Consider the following 22,520-nt stretch of genomic DNA (forward strand, 5'->3'; position numbering starts at 1 on the left):
CGGACACGCATACATTGTGTGTATATTATTATTATTATAAGATCCCAGAAGCCTGTGATAATTTGATCATTTTTGTCATCACATTGGTATAAAGCAAGTTGAAGTGTTAACATTAGGTTACATATCGCAAATTCTTTATGTCTTCTAGACCTGGGTATGTACAATACCTATAGTAGGTTCTGTTGTAAATTATACAATACATTTGATAAAGATACTTTCATATCAGGAAACATTTGTTATTGTAGAGGCAGCATTGGGTGTAAAAAATCAGATTATTCTCTCACATTATACAATAAATGATATTCAGTTCTCTCTACAGCTTTGAGAATGTGATATAAAACACATTTCACACAAGTGACCACCAAAACCGAGGCTTATTCTATATACTTAAAATTTAAGTTTTTGGACTTACCTAATTTCTGGCAACGGATTTCCTGTTGCTCTGCATTCTAGTTTGACTCTACTTCCCTCAGCAACTTCTTGGCTTCTGAGCTTCTGAATAAATCGAGCAGCTGCCGGAGGATTAACTGATTTATTGGCTGTACCATGGATAACCTTTTCTTCAGGCAGGTTGGATTGACTGTGAATTTTCTGAAAACTGTTCTCTATCCCTTTAATACACTTTCTGCCCTGGATAACCTTTTCTTCAGGCTGGTTGGATAGGCTCTGGATTTCATGAAAACTGTTCTCCATCCCTTTAATACACTGTCTACCCTGGATAACCTTTTCTTCAGGCTGGTTGGATAGGCTCTGAATTTCATGAAAACTGTTCTCCATCCCTTTAATACACTCTCTACTCTGGATAACCTTTTCTTCAGGTTGTTTGGATAGGCTCTGAATTTCATGAAAACTGTTCTCCATCTCTTTAATACATTGTCTACCCTGGATAATCTTTTCTTCAGGCTGGTTGCATTGGCTCTGAATTTTCTGAAAACTGTTATCCATATCTTTAATAAATTGTTTATTGTGGATAACCTTTTCTTCAGGCTGTTTGGATTGGCTCTGGATTTCCTGAAAACTGTTCTCCATACCTTTATTACATTGTCTACTCTGTATAATCTTTTCTTCAGGCTGGTTGTATTGGCTCTGAATTTTCTGAAAACTGTTATCCATATCTTTAATAAATTGTTTATTGTGGATAACCTTTTCTTCAGGCTGGTTGGATTGGCTCTGGATTTCCTGAAAACTGTTCTCCATGCCTTTAATACATTGTCTACCATGGATAACCTTTTCTTCAGGCTGGTTGGATTGGCTCTGGATTTCATGAAAACTGTTCTTAATCTCTTTAATGCATTGTCTATCTTTAGGTTTTAATTCCTGCTTAATTTCAACTTCGTTTTCATTCACTGAAGAAGTCATATTAATCGGCATGTCTTTTTTAGGCGACAGATAACCACTATCTGGTGAAGAGGAATCGCCGTTTGTCCTCCTGTTTCTAGCTTTGGTAGTTTCTCGAAATATTGCAGAAAGCTCATCAATAAAAGTAGCTGCCTTTGTGCACTCGTTGTTCTGTGTGCCAGATTCCCCATGGAAAGCTTTTGCTCTGGTTTTTGGGATGGGTGTTTTACTTATATCACATTTGCCCATGTTTTTGGAAGCTTTTTGGGCTTGCAGAGTTCTGATTATACTTGGACTAGTTGTTAACAATGGTGATATCATTTTACGCACATCAGTAGCAACGACTTTGCAGGAAGTAATAGGAAGAGTATTTTGGTTATTGTGCACATTGTTACGTATTATATTATCCTGTTTTCGTAATGATTCTGGGTTGCTCAGTTTAAGATCCTTAAAACTATCCTTTGTTTTTAAGGGAGCGGGGATTGCAAAATGTTCTTGGAATGATTCCTCATGTTCAGAGCCAGAAAAAGCTTCACGTGCAATGTCAAGACTCTTGTTCATCTCATCTTGACTAAGGAAGGCAGAGAGTTCTGGGAAATTGGCATCGGCAGGCTCATCATTCAAATCTGAGAATGAATCATAGAAGGAGTCATGCGAGGATGCTTCCGAAATGTTTCCCGAGAGGCTTTCTTGCATAGCTGTTTCATTTGGGTAGGAGTTTTTGAGCATTAACGGAAGAGGCAGAGCTTGATCTAGAATTTTATTTGCCATTTTAGACACAAATCCTGTTAGAGAAAGAAAACACATTCTGCTATTAAAACTAGTAAAATGCATAGTCGGAGTCATATATAAAAATTATGAATGCTGAACTATGTATTTTCGAGTATTAATATAAAATAATATATATAATAAAATATTTAATATAATAAATGTATAATAACATAATTTTTAAGTAGTTAAATAACTGAACACAACAAGAAAAATAAGAAAAAGAATAAGAGAATTAGCTTGATGGACTCATAGCATACAATGCTGAACATTACTCAGTAAAAATAAACAAAAAAAAATTAAACTAGAATTCAGAACATATACAGGTATGGGGCCTGTTATCCTGAATGCTCAGGACCTGGGGTTTTCCAGCAGATCATATATCTGTATATATAAATTAGAGTAAAAGCATTTAAATGTACTTAATGCTAAACTTACATGGACTTAAATGTGCTTAATGCTAGATAGCATTATATATATATAATATATAAACACACACAAACACAGACCCAATGTTATGTGTAATATGAGTAAGATGTTTGACAGATTGTGATGTATGTATGGGTTATTGCCAATACAAATTCTGTTTGTCTGTACAAATTTCAAGTCAACAATGAAAATGCTAGAAAGCTGAATGAATGGTTTCTAAAACCCTCCGTATTCCCAGTTTGCTACATACAGCAGCAGCTATATATTCCTATTTTTTCTAAACAATCTTTACTGCAGCATTTAGGTAAATAGGAGTTTCTAACCTTTAATATTATCGAATCTGCAAAGCACAAACCTTCTTTCACAATAAAGACAGGGTTGAAAATATAGCCTATGAAATGTAGAATAAAGCACTTACCTTAACAAACAGCCCACGCTTGGTCCTTTACTTTAATGAAATAAAGGAGATCTGCTTTTATGCATTGAAAACCTCTTTGTCCCAAGTGAGTGAGGTGACTGTGGCCTGCAAGTTGCATCTGTTCCCAAAGGACCATGTCATTCTTCCTCTAGCAATCTATATTTGGTAAGTGAACTCATGTTTCAGTGAGCTGCTATCTGGAATTCCAGAGGAAAGCTATTGGCTCTTGCTAAAATAAACTCACCAACACTTGCCTCTTAGATATCAGAGGGACTATGTTACATTTTATTATCTCTACAAAGCTTACAGCATTTGGGTCTCCTATTCCTTATAAAAAGAGCTTAATACACAGTTCTTATTACTGTATAAAAGTTTCCATTAATATAGAATTGTATTGATCTCTTTCTTTATGGCAATGTACACCATAAGTTGAGAGCCAAAGTAGAATACTTTGTGTATTCAAGACCCCTGTAACTTTAACTTTCCAATTGATCTTCTATCTATCTATCCAGCCAAGGGCAGATGGATTAATAAATTAATAAATCATCTCATCATAAACACCTAGTCAACAACTGACTCAGATGAAAGCCTATTTATCTTATAGAGAGAATATGTACTTTTTTCCTCTTGTGTGGAAGCAACTTGACCTTTTAGAAAAATGTCTACTTTTCAACTGGCTGAAGGCAGGCATAGAGGGCGCTAAACAGTGATGATTGTATAAACACGTGTGTAAATAGGCAATAGTTGTTTGTGGAGCAGACCATGTTGATTGCTGTGGTTACCACAGAGAGAACTACAGTAATAACAAATGTGTGATAAAGTGAATAAAAGGTAGAACATTAAATTTAATTAATTTAATTAAACATTAAATTAAACATTAAAACACTTTAGGATATGGTCCTTTGGCAAGGTTGCCAAACGAAAGGATCTCTCGCCCAATATGCCCACCTAAGGTAGGCAATATCGGGCTAATTACAACAACAGGTATAGGAGCCTTTAAAGCAAGGACTGCATCAATGTGCCGATGCTGTCCCTGATCTGACAGGGAAATCATACCTGCCTGATTCACACCAAGCCAATTTTCGGCCACATATCGTTCAGGCAGGCCTGTCAGGGGCCCCATACATGGGCAGATAAGCTGCAAATTGGTTGAGCAGGGCACTCTGGGCATTTGCTTTGCATTGCTTATCTACAACTTTCATTTATGATCCTGGTAATGCAAAACTGGAACCAAATGTTTTGTTTGTTATTAATTAATGGAACTTGTGTCTAAACATGCTCCTTGCAAAGTATTATTGAACCCATCTAATCTGTTCTGATGAACAATTGCACCTATTGACACAGGGGGACCTTGAAGCCTTGGTGCCACCAAACCATATACCTTGGTGGTAATTCTAGAGTGTCCAGAATGGGCTCCATCAATAGGACAGCAGCAGAACATAATTTTTGAAACACAGCTAAAAAATCCAAATCCAAAGTCCAAATTGTAAAAGCATGCAACCACAATTGCATAACAAAATGCATGAACGTAGTTAAAGGGGAATGGAAAATAAAGGTTGGAGAAGAAAGAACCTCTATGTAATTTCCAGTTTACATTTTTGTTGGTGGCTTTATTCTACTGTGTTTCCACCTTTCTCAGCTTGTCTGTGGCTCTCTTGTTTGCCTACAGTACCAAGATCTATTTATATGATGCAGACTGTGAAAAACACATGCATTGAGCAGTGCCTAAAAATAATTTTTTAATTCTGCAAGCACACCTAATATATTTGGAAAAAAATGCATGGTGGAAATCTCTAAACAGTCGAGGAACTGCCTCTAATGAACAAAGAAGTGTGTGTTAAATATTTGTGTTGGCTCAAAAATGTCATTTGACAGCACAGTATGTTTCACAGCTGCAAAGTAAGTTGGCAAGGCAGGCACTCAAAACAGTCTTTAAATAGCATCGGACACAGCTCAGGAATAATGTAACATCCTACTGAATGTTGCTGGAGATATCTGGTGTGCAGCTATGAATGCTTCGTCTTAACAAGGATTAAGGCATACATTGAATAATTAGAAATTACTGTGCTACTTCATTCTATTTTATAAGATACAATCAAATCAATATTAAATATCAGTAGCAGATTCTGTAGCTCCTAAACCTAAAAACTCTACTCCCAGAATAGGTACTTAGCCAACCAGATTTTGATGGCTCTTCCCCGGTCTCCCGTCCCCCAGCAGCATTCTCCTAATTCTTCAGAAATCTCACAAAGTCCTGCAACGAATTCAGGGCACACATGCACAATAAACAGTTGGTGATGTCATTTGTGCATATGTGGGTAGAATTTTTTGGCTTCAGTGGCGATTTTGCCTATGCGTGCGACGTCACTTCCGGAATTGTGCAGCACGTACGTGACGTTACTTCCGGGCATTAGAAAAAAATTTGCCCCCCTTGGCACCACCAGTAAAAAGTTGATAGCTCTGTATATTGTATTAAGTATAATTAAAGTATACATAAGTATAATTAAGTATATTAAGGGGTTGTTCACCTTCAAATTATCTTTTAGTATGATGTAGAGAGTGATATTCTGAGACAGTTTGCAGTTAGTTTTCATTTTTTATTATTTGTTTTTTTTCAGCATCTTTCCAGTTTGGAATTTCAACAGCTATCTGGTTGCTAGGGTCTTGTTTACCTTAGCAACCAGGCAGTGGTTTAAATGAGAGACTGGAATATGAATAGGAGAGGGACTGAATATAAAGATAACTAATAAAAAACAACAATAATAATACAATTGTAAGATCACAGAGCAATCATTTTAAGATGCTGGGGTCAGTGACCACAAATTAAAAAAAGGTAGAGGTGAAGGGCAAATAATTTGAAAACTATAAAAAAATAAATAATTTAGATCAGCTGCAAAGTTGCTAGGAATAGAACATTTTTTAACATTCTAAAGGGGTGAACCACCCCTTTAAAGGTTCTGGTGTGTATATATAGTCAGTAAATATTGTCCTTTTACATCTTTTCCCTTGAGCCACCATTTAGTGATGGGCTGTGCGCTCCCTGAGAGATCAGCTGACAGGAAATAATGCAGCTCTGACTGTGGATGAAGTGTGGAAGACAGAACTTTGTCCATTAAAGGAAAACTATACCCTCAGAATGAATACTTAACCAACAGACAGTTTATATTATGTTAAGTGACCTATTAAAGAATCTTGTCAAACTGGAATATATACTGTATATCAGTAAATACTGCCCCATTACATCCTTTCTCTTGATCCACCATTCTCTGATGGGCCCTTAGAGATCACATGACCAGAAATTATGCAGCTCTAACTTTAACAGGAAGAAGTGTGGAAGCAAGAACAGACAGAATAGACAGACAGAACTGCCGAATTTGTAATCCGGGTGCCCCGAGGCCGCCCCCTGTCCTCCGTTGCATAACCCCTCCCCCCCGTGCATGCACGAATGCGCGATCGACGCCCACAGATACCCATTGCTCATTATGGGAAAAAAAACGTAATATTTTTGTGCAGCGGGGCGGCATGCCGCCCTCAAATTTGTGCCGCCCTAGGCCCAGGCCTTTGTGGCCTTTCCACAAATCCGGGCCTGTGTTTGTTAATTGGCTGATGTGGCCCTGGGTATTTAAAATGGTAGTTTTCTATTTAGGATTACCAAATGGCACATACTGTCAGGCCCGGATTTGTGGCAAGACCACTAAGGCCTGGGCAGCTCCAACTAAATGTGCCACACACACCAATCCCTGGTACCATTCTCCATACCTGACAACAGGGGATGGGGTTGATGCATGGAGATGGGGGCCTAGGGCACCCAATATGTAAATCTGGGCCTGCACATACTACAAAAAAATGTATATCTTATGAAAATTGTTTATTTGGATGAATCAGGGTTTTACATAGGAGTTTTATGCAATATATTTTTTATAGAGACTGACATTGTTTAGGGGAATACACTTCCTTTAACCAGCCTCTATTTAACACTCTTGGGCTAATTTGCTAAAGTGAGAGTTAAATTGCACAAGTGAGATTGCCAGGAGTAACCAGTCAACAATAAGTTTTAATCAGTTTGCTGCAAGTATGAAAATGAAAGCAAAGATCTGATTGGTTTCTATGGCTAATTGCACTGGTATAATTTAGCAACTATGTTTGCTACTGTAACACTCAGGTATAACATTGAACCACTGGGTCCCCCTGCCACTAGGGCTGCCAGCTTTATGTTGGAAAACTATACCTGCCAGTGTGGGGGAAGGGTTCATGTGGGAGGGCCAGTGATGTCATGGGGGTGGGGTCATGAAGTCAAGAGACGAAGTTATGTCATCAAGATTGGAATTTTGAGGTGATTTGGTAAGTATTGTAGCTATGAAGGGGAGAAAGGAGTGGATCAAATGTGGGCCAGGAGCGGATTGGCCAGTAATTACAAAATTACCGGAAATTTACCGGTTCGTATTCTACCAGTATTGCTGGAGGGGAAGCTTTTTAGGGTACATTAGTTGACAGCGTTAGAGCAGATTTATTGCCGCCAACAAATCTCTTCATTTGCCACCACCCTAACATGTCATTACAATTATGTCTGGCAAAAAAAAAGAACTTAGATAACTGCAACTAAAAGGAGAATCATAAAAATACATTAAACTGTATTAGACAATATAATTTCAAGATTATTTTTTGTTTTATAGGGTCACGAAAATTAGTAGCAAACGTGTGCAGAATTAGTGGTGAAACTACCAAGGAGAAGAAGGTGCACCTGCACCAGGGCACACCCCCCATGGGGTACAATGGAAGGATGTCATTAACCCAGTGTTATCTAGCACCCAATATACACAAATGAAAAGGGGTGCTAAGAGTTTTTGTCCATCACCAGCTTAAGTGTAGCAGTTTGGACATTACTAATTCAGATGGGGTTTCCAGCCTTTTTCGATTTGTAAGGCCTCCTATTCTCTAATTCCAGACCTGTATTACAGGCAGTGCCATACTACCCATATGTTTGTGCCAGTGCCTATGGTGACAGCTTAAGGGCAAAATTTGGAAACAGAATTACGAGTGGAGGGTGAGTTCCTTTTGTTGCTGGGGCAGGGTTGGTGGGCAATGCACTCTTACACTGTAAATCTCTAATATAAATGGAGGTTTCTAATACAAATTATTGAGATATTTTATTGACCTGATAGTTACTAAAGATTTCAGAACTTTAATTTGGCATAAAAAACAAAGTTGAGAGATACAGGAGATGTTATGTGTGTAAATGTTTTTTCTGAAAAGGTTCATATCCGAATCTTTATGCACTGTGCCCTCTTGTGGTCTAGCCACCAAACATGTTTTGCATTGGATGAAAACTCATTTTCTGGAAAGAAAAGATGCTAGATTCAGCCCTCCCACTCTCTAGAGGTGAAGCCTTGCTCTGGCTGCTCTCTGATGGACATGGCCAACCTTGCCTAGTGGCTAGTAGAGTCATGACGGTGTGTACACAGCAACTGTGAATGTTGTATTTACAATATATAGGGCTCATTGATTATTATGCACTTCCTGCAACAATAGTAGTTCCTTTCCTAAATGCAACCTCACAGATGCAACAGAACAGAAGCTTAGGTGCATAAATATAATCATTACAAAAGGAGGCACATAAAAAGCAAAAAGACATGAGACAATGACATAGAGTTGATAAACTGGATACAGCTGGACTGTTGTATTTACAGTAAATCTTACCTAGAGTTGACTCCTGCATAATAATTAGAAGCACTTTCACATGTCTTGCTATTTTAAAGCATGACCAAGGGCTCCTCAAACATGGTACCAGCCAGCCCAAAGGTATATGTGTACCGATTTTATGGTAAAGTGATTATGTGACAGCAATGAGCTAAAATGCTACATACAGCTAACCCTTAAGGTCCCCATACACGGGCCGATTCTAGCTGCCAATATCGGTCCCTTAGACCGATTCGACAGCTAATCGGCCCGTGTATGGGCACTACCCATGGGCCTGCCCTATCGATATCTGTCCTGAAATCGGCCAGATATAAATCGGGCAGGTTAAAAAATCTAGTCGGATAGGGGACCGCATCGGCTAACCCCAGCATCATTTTGACCCCAGGGCCAAACGATCGAATTAGCCTGGATTCTCCCGATGTCTACGATTAAGTAATAAAAAAACTGAGAGCACTGGCTCTTTCACAAGGTTGCAGTAAATGGCAACAACAGAAAACAGGCTAGGAGGTCTGGGCATACAGTGATAAGATTCATAGAGAATACAAGTAAAAGACAGAGGCGGGTAACAATATCTATAACAAGATATTGGGAGAAGATCCGCTTGCTTGGCAACATTGCCAAGCAAGCGGATCTGAAGGTGTATGGGCACCTTTAGTTAAGGTTTCTGTATAGTCTTTGGTGTGTTTCCTTTCTGTCCCCTGCCCAACCTATTTACTGATGTTATTCTATTGTTACCTGCCTCTGTCTATTGCTTGTAATCTGTATGAATCTTATCACTGTATGCCCAGACCTCCTAGCCTATTTCTGCTGTTGCCATTTACTGCAACCTTGTGAAAGAGCCAGTGCTCAGTTTTTTATTACTTAATCGTAGACTGTTACTATGTAAAATGCTTACAAACTACCTTTATCTAATGAATGATAACTATGTTATTTACAAGCATGTAAAATTTGTACCCTTGTTTAAAATTTGACCTTTATCTAAAATGAAAGTAAAACTGGCCATACACGTTGAGATTTCAGTCTTGCGCCGACGAACAATCGCCGATCGTTCGTATTTCGGTCGTACGTTAAACTGCAACGATCTAACATAAACAGTCCGATCACAACAGCAGGATAATAGTTGGCTAAAACACAAATCAAACGATTTTCTAACCACAAACGCACAGACAATAGCCGTACGAACTTTATGCCCCGGAACTGAACTGTAGTGGCGTAGGTATCCGTTGACCCCGGAAATGACGTATGTACGTACATACAGTACGGCGGTATACGAAAAGACGCGCTCATTGTGCGAACGATCTTTCGTTTGTGCACGAGGTATCGTGGTTTGTGGTTTTATTTCTGTTTTTGCTGACTATGAGTCCAATATTTATGGGTGCAAAATACAGAGCAGCACTTGCAATAGTATTGACATCAGCATATCAGGAGAAGAAGAAGAAGAAGAAGAAGAAAAAGCGTTCATGTTGGAGTAAGCAATGGCTTTTAAAGCGTGAAACATTGTCTCATATGGCACTTCTGCAGGAGTTAAAAGCGCATAACCCTGATGATTTAAAAAATTATTTGAGGATGTCTGAATCATGCTTCCGATCCCTACTCCAGATGGTGGGTCCACTTATTCAAAAAGAAGATACGGTAATGAGAAAATCTATCTCAGCAGAACAAAGGCTAATTGCAACTTTGAGGTTTCTGGCAACTGGGAGGTCATTTGAAGATCTCAAATTCTCAACAGGAATTTCTGCTCAAGCTCTAGGACATATTATACCTGAAACGTGCAATACCATTGTCGAAACTCTAAAGGGGGAGTATTTAAAGGTAAGGTGTTTATATAATGTATATATTGTGGGGATTCACTCGCTGGTAGGCTGCAAATGAGGCAACTTCACACACCAAGACCGGTGTAAGGGCTTCCTGCCCGCGTTTATTTTTCAGCGGCTGCAGAAGTTTCCCCTCGCAGGGGGTATAAAACAACGGTTTGAACAGAAATATCAAGCCTCCTGGCTAACACAAAAATAAATGCTTCTCTTTCTCCTGAAGCTGAGCAAATCCAGCAGCGTGTCTCTCTCACACACACACAGGCTCATCAGCTCCCCTGCACAGCTTCAGGTGTACTACAAATAGGCCTAGGGCCTCCTGAAAAACCTGGCCTATGGATTTGGGAATCCACCCACCCTGCTCTTGCGGATTCCCAGTAAGACCAGCCCCGGATCAACAATTTAAAAAAACTGCAGAGAAACAAAGTGTTTCTATGCCCCAAACACTGCTGGTCTCACCTCAGTAAAAATGTCTGAGAATCCGTGGCCCAACATACCTGTTGTCAATCACTTTTCCCCAGGAAACCGGGGACCTTTTTGTCACCATACCACATATCCCCCCCCTCTGCTCAAGCCCGTGGGGCTGAGCACAGCATGCCATCAATGAATATACCCTGGAGAGAGCATCTGCATTACCTTGCAACTTTCCAGGTCTATGTTCCACTGAGAACTTAAAATTCTGAAGCGATAAGAACCACCTGGTGACCCTGGCATTCTTTTCCCTATTTTGGGCCATCCATTTAAGTGGGGCATGGTCGGTGATAAGTTTGAACTGCCTCCCTAAGAGATAATATCTCAGGCTCTCCAATGCCCACTTGATGGCCAGACACTCCCTCTCAACAATGGCATACCTGCATTCAGCGGGGGTTAGTTTCCTACTTAGGTATGCTACCGGGTGCTCTTCCCCATTCACCACTTGTGACAGAACAGCCCCTAACCCAACCTCAGAGGCATCAGTCTGTACAAGGAACTCTTTCTTGAAATTAGGAGCTATTAGCACCGGGTATCTGCACAAGGATGCCTTCAGGTTTAGAAAGGCTTCCTCTGCCTCTGGGGTCCAAGTAATTGCTCCAGCTTTACTCCCTTTTGTGAGGTCAGTAAGTGGGGATGCTAGGGAGGCAAAATTGGGGACAAATCTCCTGTAATACCCCACTATCCCAAGAAAAGCCCTCACTTGCTTCTTGGAATTGGGCCGGGGCCACTGCTGAATTCCCTCAATTTTGGACACCTGGGGCTTGACTACCCCTCTTCCAATAACATACCCCAAATAGCGGGCCTCTTCTAACCCCATGGCACACTTTTTGGGGTTTGCTGTCAGTCCAGCCTTCCAGATAGAGTCAAGGACCGCTTGTACCCGAGGCAAATGACTTTCCCAGTCCGGGCTAAAGATAACCACATCGTCCAGGTAGGCTGAAGCATACCCTCTGTGTGGTTTGAGAATGCGATCCATCATTCTCTGAAACGTAGCTGGGGCCCCATGTAAGCCAAACGGTAAGCGTTTATATTGCCACTGCCCCTCAGGAGTGGAAAAGGCCGTCTTTTCTTTAGCCCCTTCGGTGAGGGGTACCTGCCAATACCCCTTGGTAAGATCTAGAGTGGTGATGTATCGGGCCTGTCCTAGCCTTTCAATCAATTCATCTACCCGGGGCATAGGATATGCATCAAACTTGCTGACCTCATTTAACTTTCTGAAGTCATTGCAAAATCGGATGCTCCCATCCGGTTTTGGGACAAGGACAATGGGGCTGGACCAGTCACTATGGGACTCCTCAATTACGTCCAGCTCCAACATCTTTTTAATCTCCTCTGCAACTGCCTGGCGTCGGGCCTCGGGTATCCTATAAGGTCCAGGTCCAGTTATAATGTCATGTTTTATTATCTCAGTAAGCCCGGGCTGGTCTGAGAATATTTGTCTATTCCTGATCAGGAATTCTCTCATTTCCTGCTTCTGACTGTTAGTGAGGGTCTCAGCCACTTTTACCTCAGGCACATGAGGGATTTCTACCTCTACAGCTGTAGAATAGGCTGACAGGGCTTCCCTATCTTTCCAGGACTTAATTAGGTTCACATGATAGAGCTGCTCCTTCTTACGCCTGTCTGGTTGGGACACCTTATAATTAACTTCCCCTATGCGCTCTATAATCTCGTAAGGGCCCTGCCATTTGGCCAGGAACTTACTTTCTACTGTAGGAACCAAGACTAACACCCTGTCCCCAGGCTGGAAAGTTCGGACACGAGCCGATCTATTATATATCCGGCTTTGAGCTTCCTGGGCCTGAAGCATATGCTCTCTCACAAGGGGCATGACCATTGCAAGACGGTCTTGCATGTCTGCAACATGCTCTACCACACTTTTGTATGGGGTGGATTCAGATTCCCATGTCTCCTTTGCCACGTCCAACAGCCCTCGTGGGTGGCGCCCATATAACAACTTGAAGGGGGAAAAGCCCGTAGAGGCCTGTGGGACTTCTCTAATGGCAAACATAAGATAGGGAAGTAAACAATCCCAATTCCTCCCATCTTTATCAACCACTTTTTTTAACATCCCCTTGAGGGTCTTGTTGAACATTTCTACCAACCCGTCAGTTTGGGGATGATAAACAGATGTGCGTAACTGTTTGATTTGGAGAAACTTGCACAACTCCTTCATTACTCTAGACATGAAGGGAGTCCCCTGATCTGTAAGTATCTCTTTTGGAATTCCCGTACGGGTGAACATGTGGAACAGCTCTCGGGCAATGGTTTTTGAGGAGGTGTTCCTTAAGGGAACAGCCTCTGGATACCGAGTGGCATAGTCCATGACTACCAAAATGTACTGATGCCCCCTAGCAGATTTTATTAGTGGCCCTACCAAGTCCATTGCAATACGCTCAAATGGAATTTCAATTACTGGCAATGGGACTAACGGGCTGCGAAAATGGGGCATTGGAGCAGATTTCTGACACTCTGGGCAGGATTCACAATGGCTCTTTATATCTGCATATACCCCCGGCCAAAAGAACCGCTGTAACACTCGGTCTTTGGTTTTCTCATATGCTAGGTGGCCACCTAGTGGATGAGAATGGGCCAGATTGAGAACCGTTCTCCTATATGGCTGGGGAACCACTAGCTGTTCCACAATCTCCCCTCGAATCTTATCCACATAGTAAAGCAAGTCATTTTGTACAACAAGGTGAGGAAATACACAATCTACACCAGGATTTTCTGTGTTCTCATTATTAACGGTGACATTTTCCCAAGCTTTAATAAGTGTTGGGTCCCTTAGCTGGGCGGTTCCAAAGTTATCGCGGGAGACCTCTAGCTCAGGCATGCTAGGTTCCTCAACAGTCTCCGCAGTTGCTTCAGATTCGCCAACTAATACAGCTAAGGGAAACAACTCATTTTCTTCTGACTTCTCATCAGTACCATTTACAATAACATCTGAGACGAGTGGTCCCACTTTCTCTCCCCCAGACATTGTACTGTCCTTAACAGTCCCTGTAGAAGGATCCAGTTCAATTGGGTGGAGTCTCCCCTGCACATGCTCAGTCTCCGGAACCTGTTCCTGGCACAGTTCTCGAAATAAGGGGAAGACTCTGCCCAAAATTACACTGTGCAGGAGTATGGGAGACACTGCCACTTCATGGCACACAGTCCCTGCGGGGGTCACAAAAGTCACTAGGGCCGTGGGGTATTTCTTACAGTCCCCATGTACACACACCACTCCCGCTTGACGCTGGGTTAAAGGACAGTCTTTCAGGAGCTGTGTGTTTACCAGTGTGACTAAGCTACCTGTGTCTAACAGTGCATTCACAGTGCGCTTACCAATCTGGACGACACAAGTAGGTACCTCAGGATCCGCAACAAGACCTGGTCGAGCAAACAGAGACAACTTCCTCTCTGTTCCACACTCCATGGGTTCTGGATCAGCTGGGCAGTTGGGGGCAATATGTCCCCACTCTCGGCACCTCCAGCACTGGGGAGCTCTGCGGGTCTGGCGTGGGCTGTCTCCGCGAGATCTTCCTCTTGTTGACTCTGAACCTGGGTTCCCGGGGTCCTCTGCGCTGGGCTTCTCCACTGTAGCCGACTTCTTGGGTAGGACAACTGCAGACAGCCTCTTCGGGGTGGACACCGCCCGGGTAGTGAAGTCCTCAGCAGCGAGGTATCGCTCCACCAGTTCCACCAACTGGTCTGCTGTATTTGGGTCAGATTGGCTCACCCACCGCCGTAATTCTGTGGGAAGGGCTCTCAGGTATCGGTCCATTGTGACCCTTTCCACTACCTGAGGTCCGGAAAGCAAGTCTGGCTGCAGCCAACGTTTCACTAGGTTAATAAGATCATACATCTGGGAACGCGGTGACCCTTTAACCTTAAAGTCCCAACTGTGGACCCGCTGGGCCCTCACAGAGGTGGTTACCCCCAGTCTCCGCAGGACTTCAGACTTCAACTTGTCATAGTCCTTAGCGTCCTCGGAGGACAGATCATAAAAAGCTTTCTGGGCATCCCCCACTAGTAGTGGTGCAACAATCATCGCCCACTGCTCCCTCGACCAGGCTTGCTGCTCTGCCGTCCTCTCAAAGGTACAGAGGAAAGCCTCCACATCATCCTGCCCAGTCATTCTCCGCAGGAGGTTGCTGCCTGGAATGGAGCAGTGCACTCCGGGGGCCACTGCAGCATCCCCAGAGACCTTGGCTGTCAGCTGTTTTACCAGCTCAATTTGCAACTGCCGATCTTTCTCTGCAGCCTGTGCCAGTGCTGTAATCTGGGCTTCCAACAAACGATTTGCCTCCTGCTGGTTGGCGTTAGACTGCTGCTGTAGCACCAGGCTCTCCTGGTGGGCCCTTTGTAAGGTAGCCGTGGATTGCAGCAAAGCCTTGAGGACATCCTCCATATTATAACTTTTATGAGCAGTGTCCCTTTAAATATCACTTATACGATATACAGTCCACACAATTCCCACAGGAGACTTACTGTGGTCAGGCGACTCCTGCGTGTGGCAATCGTTGCCCGCATCCGAAACACCAATTGTGGGGATTCACTCGCTGGTAGGCTGCAAATGAGGCATCTTCACACACCAAGACCGGTGTAAGGGCTTCCTGCCCGCGTTTATTTTTCAGCGGCTGCAGAAGTTTCCCCTCGCAGGGGGTATAAAACAACGGTTTGAACAGAAATATCAAGCCTCCTGGCTAACACAAAAATAAATGCTTCTCTTTCTCCTGAAGCTGAGCAAATCCAGCAGCGTGTCTCTCTCACACACACACAGGCTCATCAGCTCCCCTGCACAGCTTCAGGTGTACTACAAATAGGCCTAGGGCCTCCTGAAAAACCTGGCCTATGGATTTGGGAATCCACCCACCCTGCTCTTGCGGATTCCCAGTAAGACCAGCCCCGGATCAACAATTTAAAAAAACTGCAGAGAAACAAAGTGTTTCTATGCCCCAAACACTGCTGGTCTCACCTCAGTAAAAATGTCTGAGAATCCGTGGCCCAACATACCTGTTGTCAATCACTTTTCCCCAGGAAACCGGGGACCTTTTTGTCACCATACCACAATATATATATATATATATATATATATATAAAATAGCATAACAATGAGGTACTATGAAATAGTCATCGCTAGTTAAATAACGCATGCAATATCGTGCGTAAAATAGCGCAAGTATGCTTATAGTGAATCATGCGAAAAGTAGCGAAAATTAAGACGCGGTAAAATTTTATAATAAATAGCGCATGTTAAAACGCACTTTAGTGAATCGGCCCCTATGTATCTATCATCTATCTATTAACTATCTATCAATATATACACAGTGAATGCAACCGTACCTTTCAATGCAGTGTTTTTAAAGGTAGCACTATGCAATGGCCACTGCAAGGAGTGGCTTTTAATATACTTGCCTTTAATATACCACAATATATTATAAATATAATATAAATTTTTTTACAGTTTCCTGAGACTTCTGAAGAGTGGCAAGTAATTGCGCAACAGTTCAATGATTATTGGAATTTCCCAAACTGTGGCGGTGTAATAGATGGGAAGCACATTCGTATAAACCCACCACCAAATTCCGGTTCATATTTTTTCAATTACAAAGGCTTTTTTAGTATTGTATTGCTTGCTATTGTGAATGCAAATTATGAATTTATTATGGTTGATAAGAATGGAAGACTATCTGATGGTGGCGTTATTGAACAAACACATTTCAATCAAAAACTCAAGAGCAAACAATTGAATTTGCCAACTAATGAGGAGACCAAGGAAGGGCTCAATTTTGTATTTGTTGCTGATGAGGCCTTTGGTCTACATCAGTGCTGTCCAACTTCTACGGTGCCGAGGGCCGGAATTTCTCTAGCATACATGGTGGAGGGCCGCTAATGGAAGCCAGTTTTGACCACTCCCCTTTTTGAAACCACACCCACTTCAAACCACACCTATTTTATCACAATGGTGGTAGTACAGCAAAATCCCAAATGCTTGGTCCTTACTGTGGGGATATCAACCATCATTCATATGTGAAAGAATTATGTCATATTAAGATATACCCTTAAATTCCATATGCCTCCTCCTCCCCTGTGGATAGCAGAGCAACCCCCAGTACATAATTACACACCTTAGGGACCATTTAATGGCTATTTCCAACTGCTAACAAACTCCCACAACAAACCCTGCCAGGTTCACCTCCCACAAGCAGCATAGGGCAAGCAGAGTATGGCACACACAGGAAGCACTCTGCCTGTCCTAAGCTGTCTGTGCGTGCCATACTCTGCCTGCCCTACCCTGCCTGTGTGTGCCATACTCTGCCTGTCCTACCCTGCCTGTGTGTGCCATACTCTGCCTTCCCTATGCTGCCTCTGTGTGCCATACTCTGCCTGCCCTACCCTGCCTGTGTGTGCCATACTCTGCCTGCCCTACCCTGACTGTGTGTGCCATACTCTGCCTGCCCTACCCTTCCTGTGTGTGCCATACTCTGCCTGCCCTACCCTGACTGTGTGTGCCATACTCTGCCTGCCCTACCCTTCCTGTGTGTGCCATACCCTCCCTGACCTATGCTGGCTGTATGTGCCATACTCTGCCTACAGTACCTATGTCTGAGGTGTGAAGAAGTGAACAATGGGAGTGATTACAGTCTGAGCCTGAGGTGTGAACACTGCAGGGGGTGAACAATGCAGGTATTAAAAGGTGTGAAAAACACAGGGGATTACATTTTTAAACAATACAGAGGGATTACAGCCTGAATCTGAGGTGAGAACCATGCAGGGGGCCAGTTAATCTCAGTACTAATACCATTTAATGCTTACTCAAAGGTAAGCCATCAAAGCAGCCAGACAGGTGGGGGGCCACACAGAGGGGGATCGCGGGCCGCATGCGGCCCGCGGGCCGCCAGTTGGACAGCACTGGTCTACATGAAAACCTTTTGAAACCGTTTCCGCAGAAAGTGTTAACACCTGAAAGAAAGATCTTCAATTATAGACTGTCACGAGCTAGGCGAGTTGTTGAAAACGCGTTTGGAATCCTGGCAAATCGTTTTCGTATTTTCCACACCTCTATAAATTTGTGCCCTGAGAAAATTGATATGGTTGTTCTTTCCTGTTGTGTTCTACATAATTTCCTGCGCAAGAACAATCGTGTTTCTTATGCCCCTGTTAGCATGGTGGACCATGAAGATATTCAAGCAGGGACCATAGTACCAGCTGAATGGCGTAATGAGAGCAACAGGCTTCTACAACTGCAAAGTTCACAACCAAGAAACACATCAAATGATGCTAAAACCAACAGAGAAAATTATGTACAGTACTTCAATGGTGTTGGCAAAGTTGACTGGCAATTTCGTATGGTTTAAAGAGTTTTACCTGTTTTCCGAAATGTGAATGAATGAACCAATTATTCTATACCAATTACACAATAAACAATTCGTTTGTTGAAACTTCAAAACTTTTATTTTAGTGCGTTAAATAAAAAGCAACCTTTCATTAAAACGTAAAAGAAAAACAAGTGCAGTGTAAACACAAGTGCAAGAGCAAGAGCAACTTTTATAAATTTGTGTACCTGCTCAAATCATTTTCCTGTAACTGTAAACTGTTTTCAGAGTTTATTGGGGAAGGGCTACTGAAAAAGGGGATACTCCTATTTGTTGGAGAGGGGGTTGAGGAACATGGATTGTTATGATATGTATGGGGTGGGTATGGAGGGTAGTTGGCCCAATATTGTTGTGGTGGTTGTGTAACTATTGGCAAAGAATGGGTGGTTATTGCAGTGTTACTGGACAGCTCATTTTGCAGCCCTCTGTGTAGCAAATCTGTAATTAGCAGCTCACATTTGAGCCGCTGAGCTTCGTCCATCCTCTGTAATTTTGACGCTACAGAGAAAGCGAACGCATCCAGTTCATCTTCTGGTTTCTCAAGTATAGCTGCTGCGTTCTGTAAAAGTGTGTTCTTCTCTTCTCCCGGTGGTGTTTTTCTTTTTTTGGCCTTTGTCACTGGCCTATGACATTGTTCTGAGGCCTGTGCTGGCTCCTCATGGTAATTGGCAGAAAACAAACTCTGAAAGAAAACATTGAAAATATGGTTATAACACATAACAACCAAAAATATGTAAGCTTTTACAATGTCACAGCTTATTTACCTGTGATGCTTGTTCTTCGCAATGTGTATCATCTTCTTGTGTTTCATCAGATGCTACATCAATTTCTGGCTGCCCTCCAAAATTAGAAATAGAGACTCGTGGGACATCCTGGTCCACTATAAACGAAAGGAGCCCATAGTACAACAATCTTGGTGTGTATATATCGTCCGTGGAAGCACCCGATGATTGCACTTTGTTGAATTCTTTTTTGAAAACAGTTCTTACGTTAGAAATTTTGTTCTTCACAAAGGCAATATTAGCAGAGGGATTGACCCTCTTACATAATTCGACCAGAACATCGTAGGCTTCCTTTCTTTTTAGTCTGTTTGAATATTCTGCAGACTTAACTTGCCACAGACACGGTTGACCATGGTAAGCCTCAATGAACTCTTTTAAGAAATCGGGGCTCATGAAATTTTCTGCCATCCTGGTGAAAAAAAAAATATACTATCAAAACAATGGTTTATATAATATAGCATATTCGGGTATAGGTACTATACATATTTCACAATGCAATCATGTAAGTGACAAAACACTGGGTTACAAGTAGTAAGCAACAGTTTGTAACTGAAAAAAGTAGTGGGCCATTGTTAAAAACATTCTATACAGTCTATAGGAGTTGACATATTCACAGAAACGAACATTCGTGCGTTCGTTCGTTCGCCCGAATGATCTTTTAAAAGATCTACTTTGTTTTTACTTTTTAAACAAAAACCCCACCCACCATATGCTATGAATAAAGAAGTAATGGTTTCAAACACACTCACCTAAATTCCAAACCGTGGATTCCAAAGGTAAAAAATACGGGTTCCTTTGGACGAAGACGAACGATCGTTCGGACACACGCCACACTCCCTGAACACAAAGTATTTCTGGAAAGACACGTGATACTACGTCATTTCCGCTGACGTCACACGGGTTCTGGCGCCAGTTTTTCTCGGCTTGTACATGGAGAGACCTGCTACAGAGAAGGCTGCTGCAGAGAGGGCTGCTGCAGAGAGGGCTGCGGCAGAGAGGGCTGCTGCAGAGAAGGCTGCTGCAGAGAGGGCTGAGAGGGCTGCTGCAGAGAGGGCTGCTACAACTATGGCAAGAGCGACACCGATGAGTCGTGCAGAAATGGTATACATGGTACAAGTCCTTGAGAAGCATGACTATGATGCTAAAAAAGCAGTATACCATGGGGCAAATTCCCAGAAAGATAATATTCTTAATAAAGTAATTGAAGGTCTGAAAACTAAATTTGGCGTGCTGCGCTCTAAAGACCAACTACGGAAGTGCTGGTCAGATCTGAAGTTGAGGGAGGAAGAGCAGTTAAAAAGCATTCATCGGACTATAAAGAAAAGTAAGTTATAAAAGTATAATAAAACTAACGCTGCGTCAGGACGAACGTTTGTTCGTTAGTACGTCACCGTACCTTTAACGTTCGTGTATTATTTGTTGTATTGCTCTGTCCTTTTCCCTTCTACTTTCACTCACTCTCCTGATACAGCTTCCCCATATCCTGTTTAAATGGTTGTGTAGTGATTTCTTTGTTTCTCTCACTGTCTTTTCCTTCTCTGCAGTGCTGTCTCTGTTCCTGTAATAGCTTACCATAACTTGTTTATGATGTGTTATATTTTAATAACTGTGTGTTCCTGTAGAACAAATCAAGAGAGCAAGACTTCTTGCCATGAAAAGAAACAGAGGACAACTAACTGATGTTAACCAAAATACTCAGGATACAGCTATTGACCTTACAGAAGGCATTGAAGAGAATAGCTCCACTATAGATGCTGCTTTGGATGTGAGTTTTGAATCTCCGAAAACAGACAACACTGAAGAGCCCCACAGCTCCTCGCAAGACACGCTGCCCGTATCAGGTTTGTGCATAGATGGATGATCTTTGGACTAGGGTTTGTTTAGTTGCATATATTTTAATGTATGTTTCTTATTTAAGGTTCGGATGATGAATCCAACAAGGAAACCAGCACAAAAAACAACTTCCTGAGTAAACTGAGAAGCTGTGCTGATCGCTTGCAAGTCGCAAAGAAAGCCATACCGTGTGCAGGGGAAGCCATAGTATTCCTGGAACAAGAAATTGCCGAAATTATTGATGAGACTGAAAAAAAATCTGAATAGTTTTCATGTTTCTCCAAATTTTAAATGTCTTCTAAATAGTTTGTGTGTATCTTTTATGTTTGAAATATTTTGTGCAGATCTTCTACAAAGTTTGTGCAGAGCAGATTTTCTAAATATTTTGTGCATATGTATGTATGTATATTTTTATTTATAAAGCGCTACTTATGTACGCAGCGCTGTACAGTAGAATACATTAATACAAACAGGGGGTTAATAAGATAATAGATAAATACAAAGTATAACAATAAATACAAATAAATACAAGATACAGTAACAGTTGCAATAAGTCAAAGGCACAAGAGGATGGAGGTCCCTGCCCCGTAGAGCTTACAATCTATATGGGAGGGTAACTTACAGACACAAATAGGCAAATATAAGTGCTGTAGGTCACAGTGGGTGACATTACAATATAAGTGCCAGTTCCCAGATCAGGTGCTGGGCGAGTGCTCCAAAAGGTAGTCTTTTAGTTTGGTTTTAAAAAGACTGGGGGAGGATTCTCTCCGGAGGAAATCAGGGAGGGCATTCCAAATGTAGGGGGCAGCAAGGCAGAAGGGTTTAAGGCGGGAAACCGCAGTAGTAGTGGGGGGCGCAGCCAAGCGATTGCTCTGCGAGGAACGAAGAAGTCGGCCAGGGACGTACGGAGACACAAGGGAAGAGATGTAGTGAGGAGCAGAGGAATGGAGGGCTTTGAAAGTTAAGAGAAGAAGTTTGTAAGATATTCTTTGTTTGATAGGAAGCCATGATAAGGCCTTTAGCAGGGGAAGGGCCTGAACTCTCCTGGATGAGAGGAGGAGAATTCTGGCAGCAGTGTTTAATATAGACTGTAGGGGGGAAAGATGGGAGTTAGGGAGGCCGGTTAATAGCAGGTTGCAGTAGTCCAGTCGGGATAGGATGAGGGCATGCATGAGCAGCCTAGCTGTTGCAGTAGAGAGAAAGGGACGGATTTTGGCAATATTGCGTAAGAAAAAGTGACAGGTTTTGACAGTGGAGTTAATGTGGTTAGAAAAGGAGAGACTGGAGTCAAAGATCACCCCCAAACAGCGTGCCGAATTGACAGGGTTGATGAGGGTGCCTTCAATAGAGATAGAAAAGGGGGGGGGGTAGGACCAGGCTTAGGCGGAAAGATCATTAGTTCAGTTTTTGTTAGGTTCAATTTGAGATGGCGTTGGTTCATCCAATTAGAGATAGCCAGGAGGCAGTTAGAGATTTGAGTCTCAGTTTCAACTGTTAACGAAGGGGTCGACAGATAAATTTGGATATCATCAGCATACAGATGGTATTTGAAGCCAAATGAACGGATAAGATCTCCCAAGGACAGCGTGTAAAGGGAGAACAACAA

At 42.3% G+C, this 22,520-nt stretch overlaps 1 protein-coding gene across 2 annotated transcripts in view; it reads right to left on the reverse strand.

Moving 5' to 3' along the window:
• The window catches only part of palld (palladin, cytoskeletal associated protein), a 189,606-nt gene extending 186,544 nt beyond the window's left edge, over nucleotides 1-3,062 (reverse strand). Inside the window, exons 1-2 of one of the 2 annotated variants that reach the window (XM_018095837.2) lie at nucleotides 2,954-3,062; nucleotides 413-2,123 (exon numbers count right to left, since the gene is read on the reverse strand). In XM_018095837.2, coding sequence (XP_017951326.2) covers nucleotides 413-2,109 — 1,697 coding nt within the window. In that variant the 5' untranslated portion in view covers nucleotides 2,110-2,123; nucleotides 2,954-3,062. The remainder of the gene's footprint in view (nucleotides 1-412; nucleotides 2,124-2,953) is intronic. The other variant, XM_018095839.2, reaches the window with a different exon arrangement.
• Between the last annotated feature and the right edge of the window lie 19,458 nt (nucleotides 3,063-22,520).

This window comes from Xenopus tropicalis, chromosome 1 (genome assembly GCF_000004195.4).
Source record: "Xenopus tropicalis strain Nigerian chromosome 1, UCB_Xtro_10.0, whole genome shotgun sequence".
NCBI lineage: Eukaryota > Metazoa > Chordata > Amphibia > Anura > Pipidae > Xenopus > Xenopus tropicalis.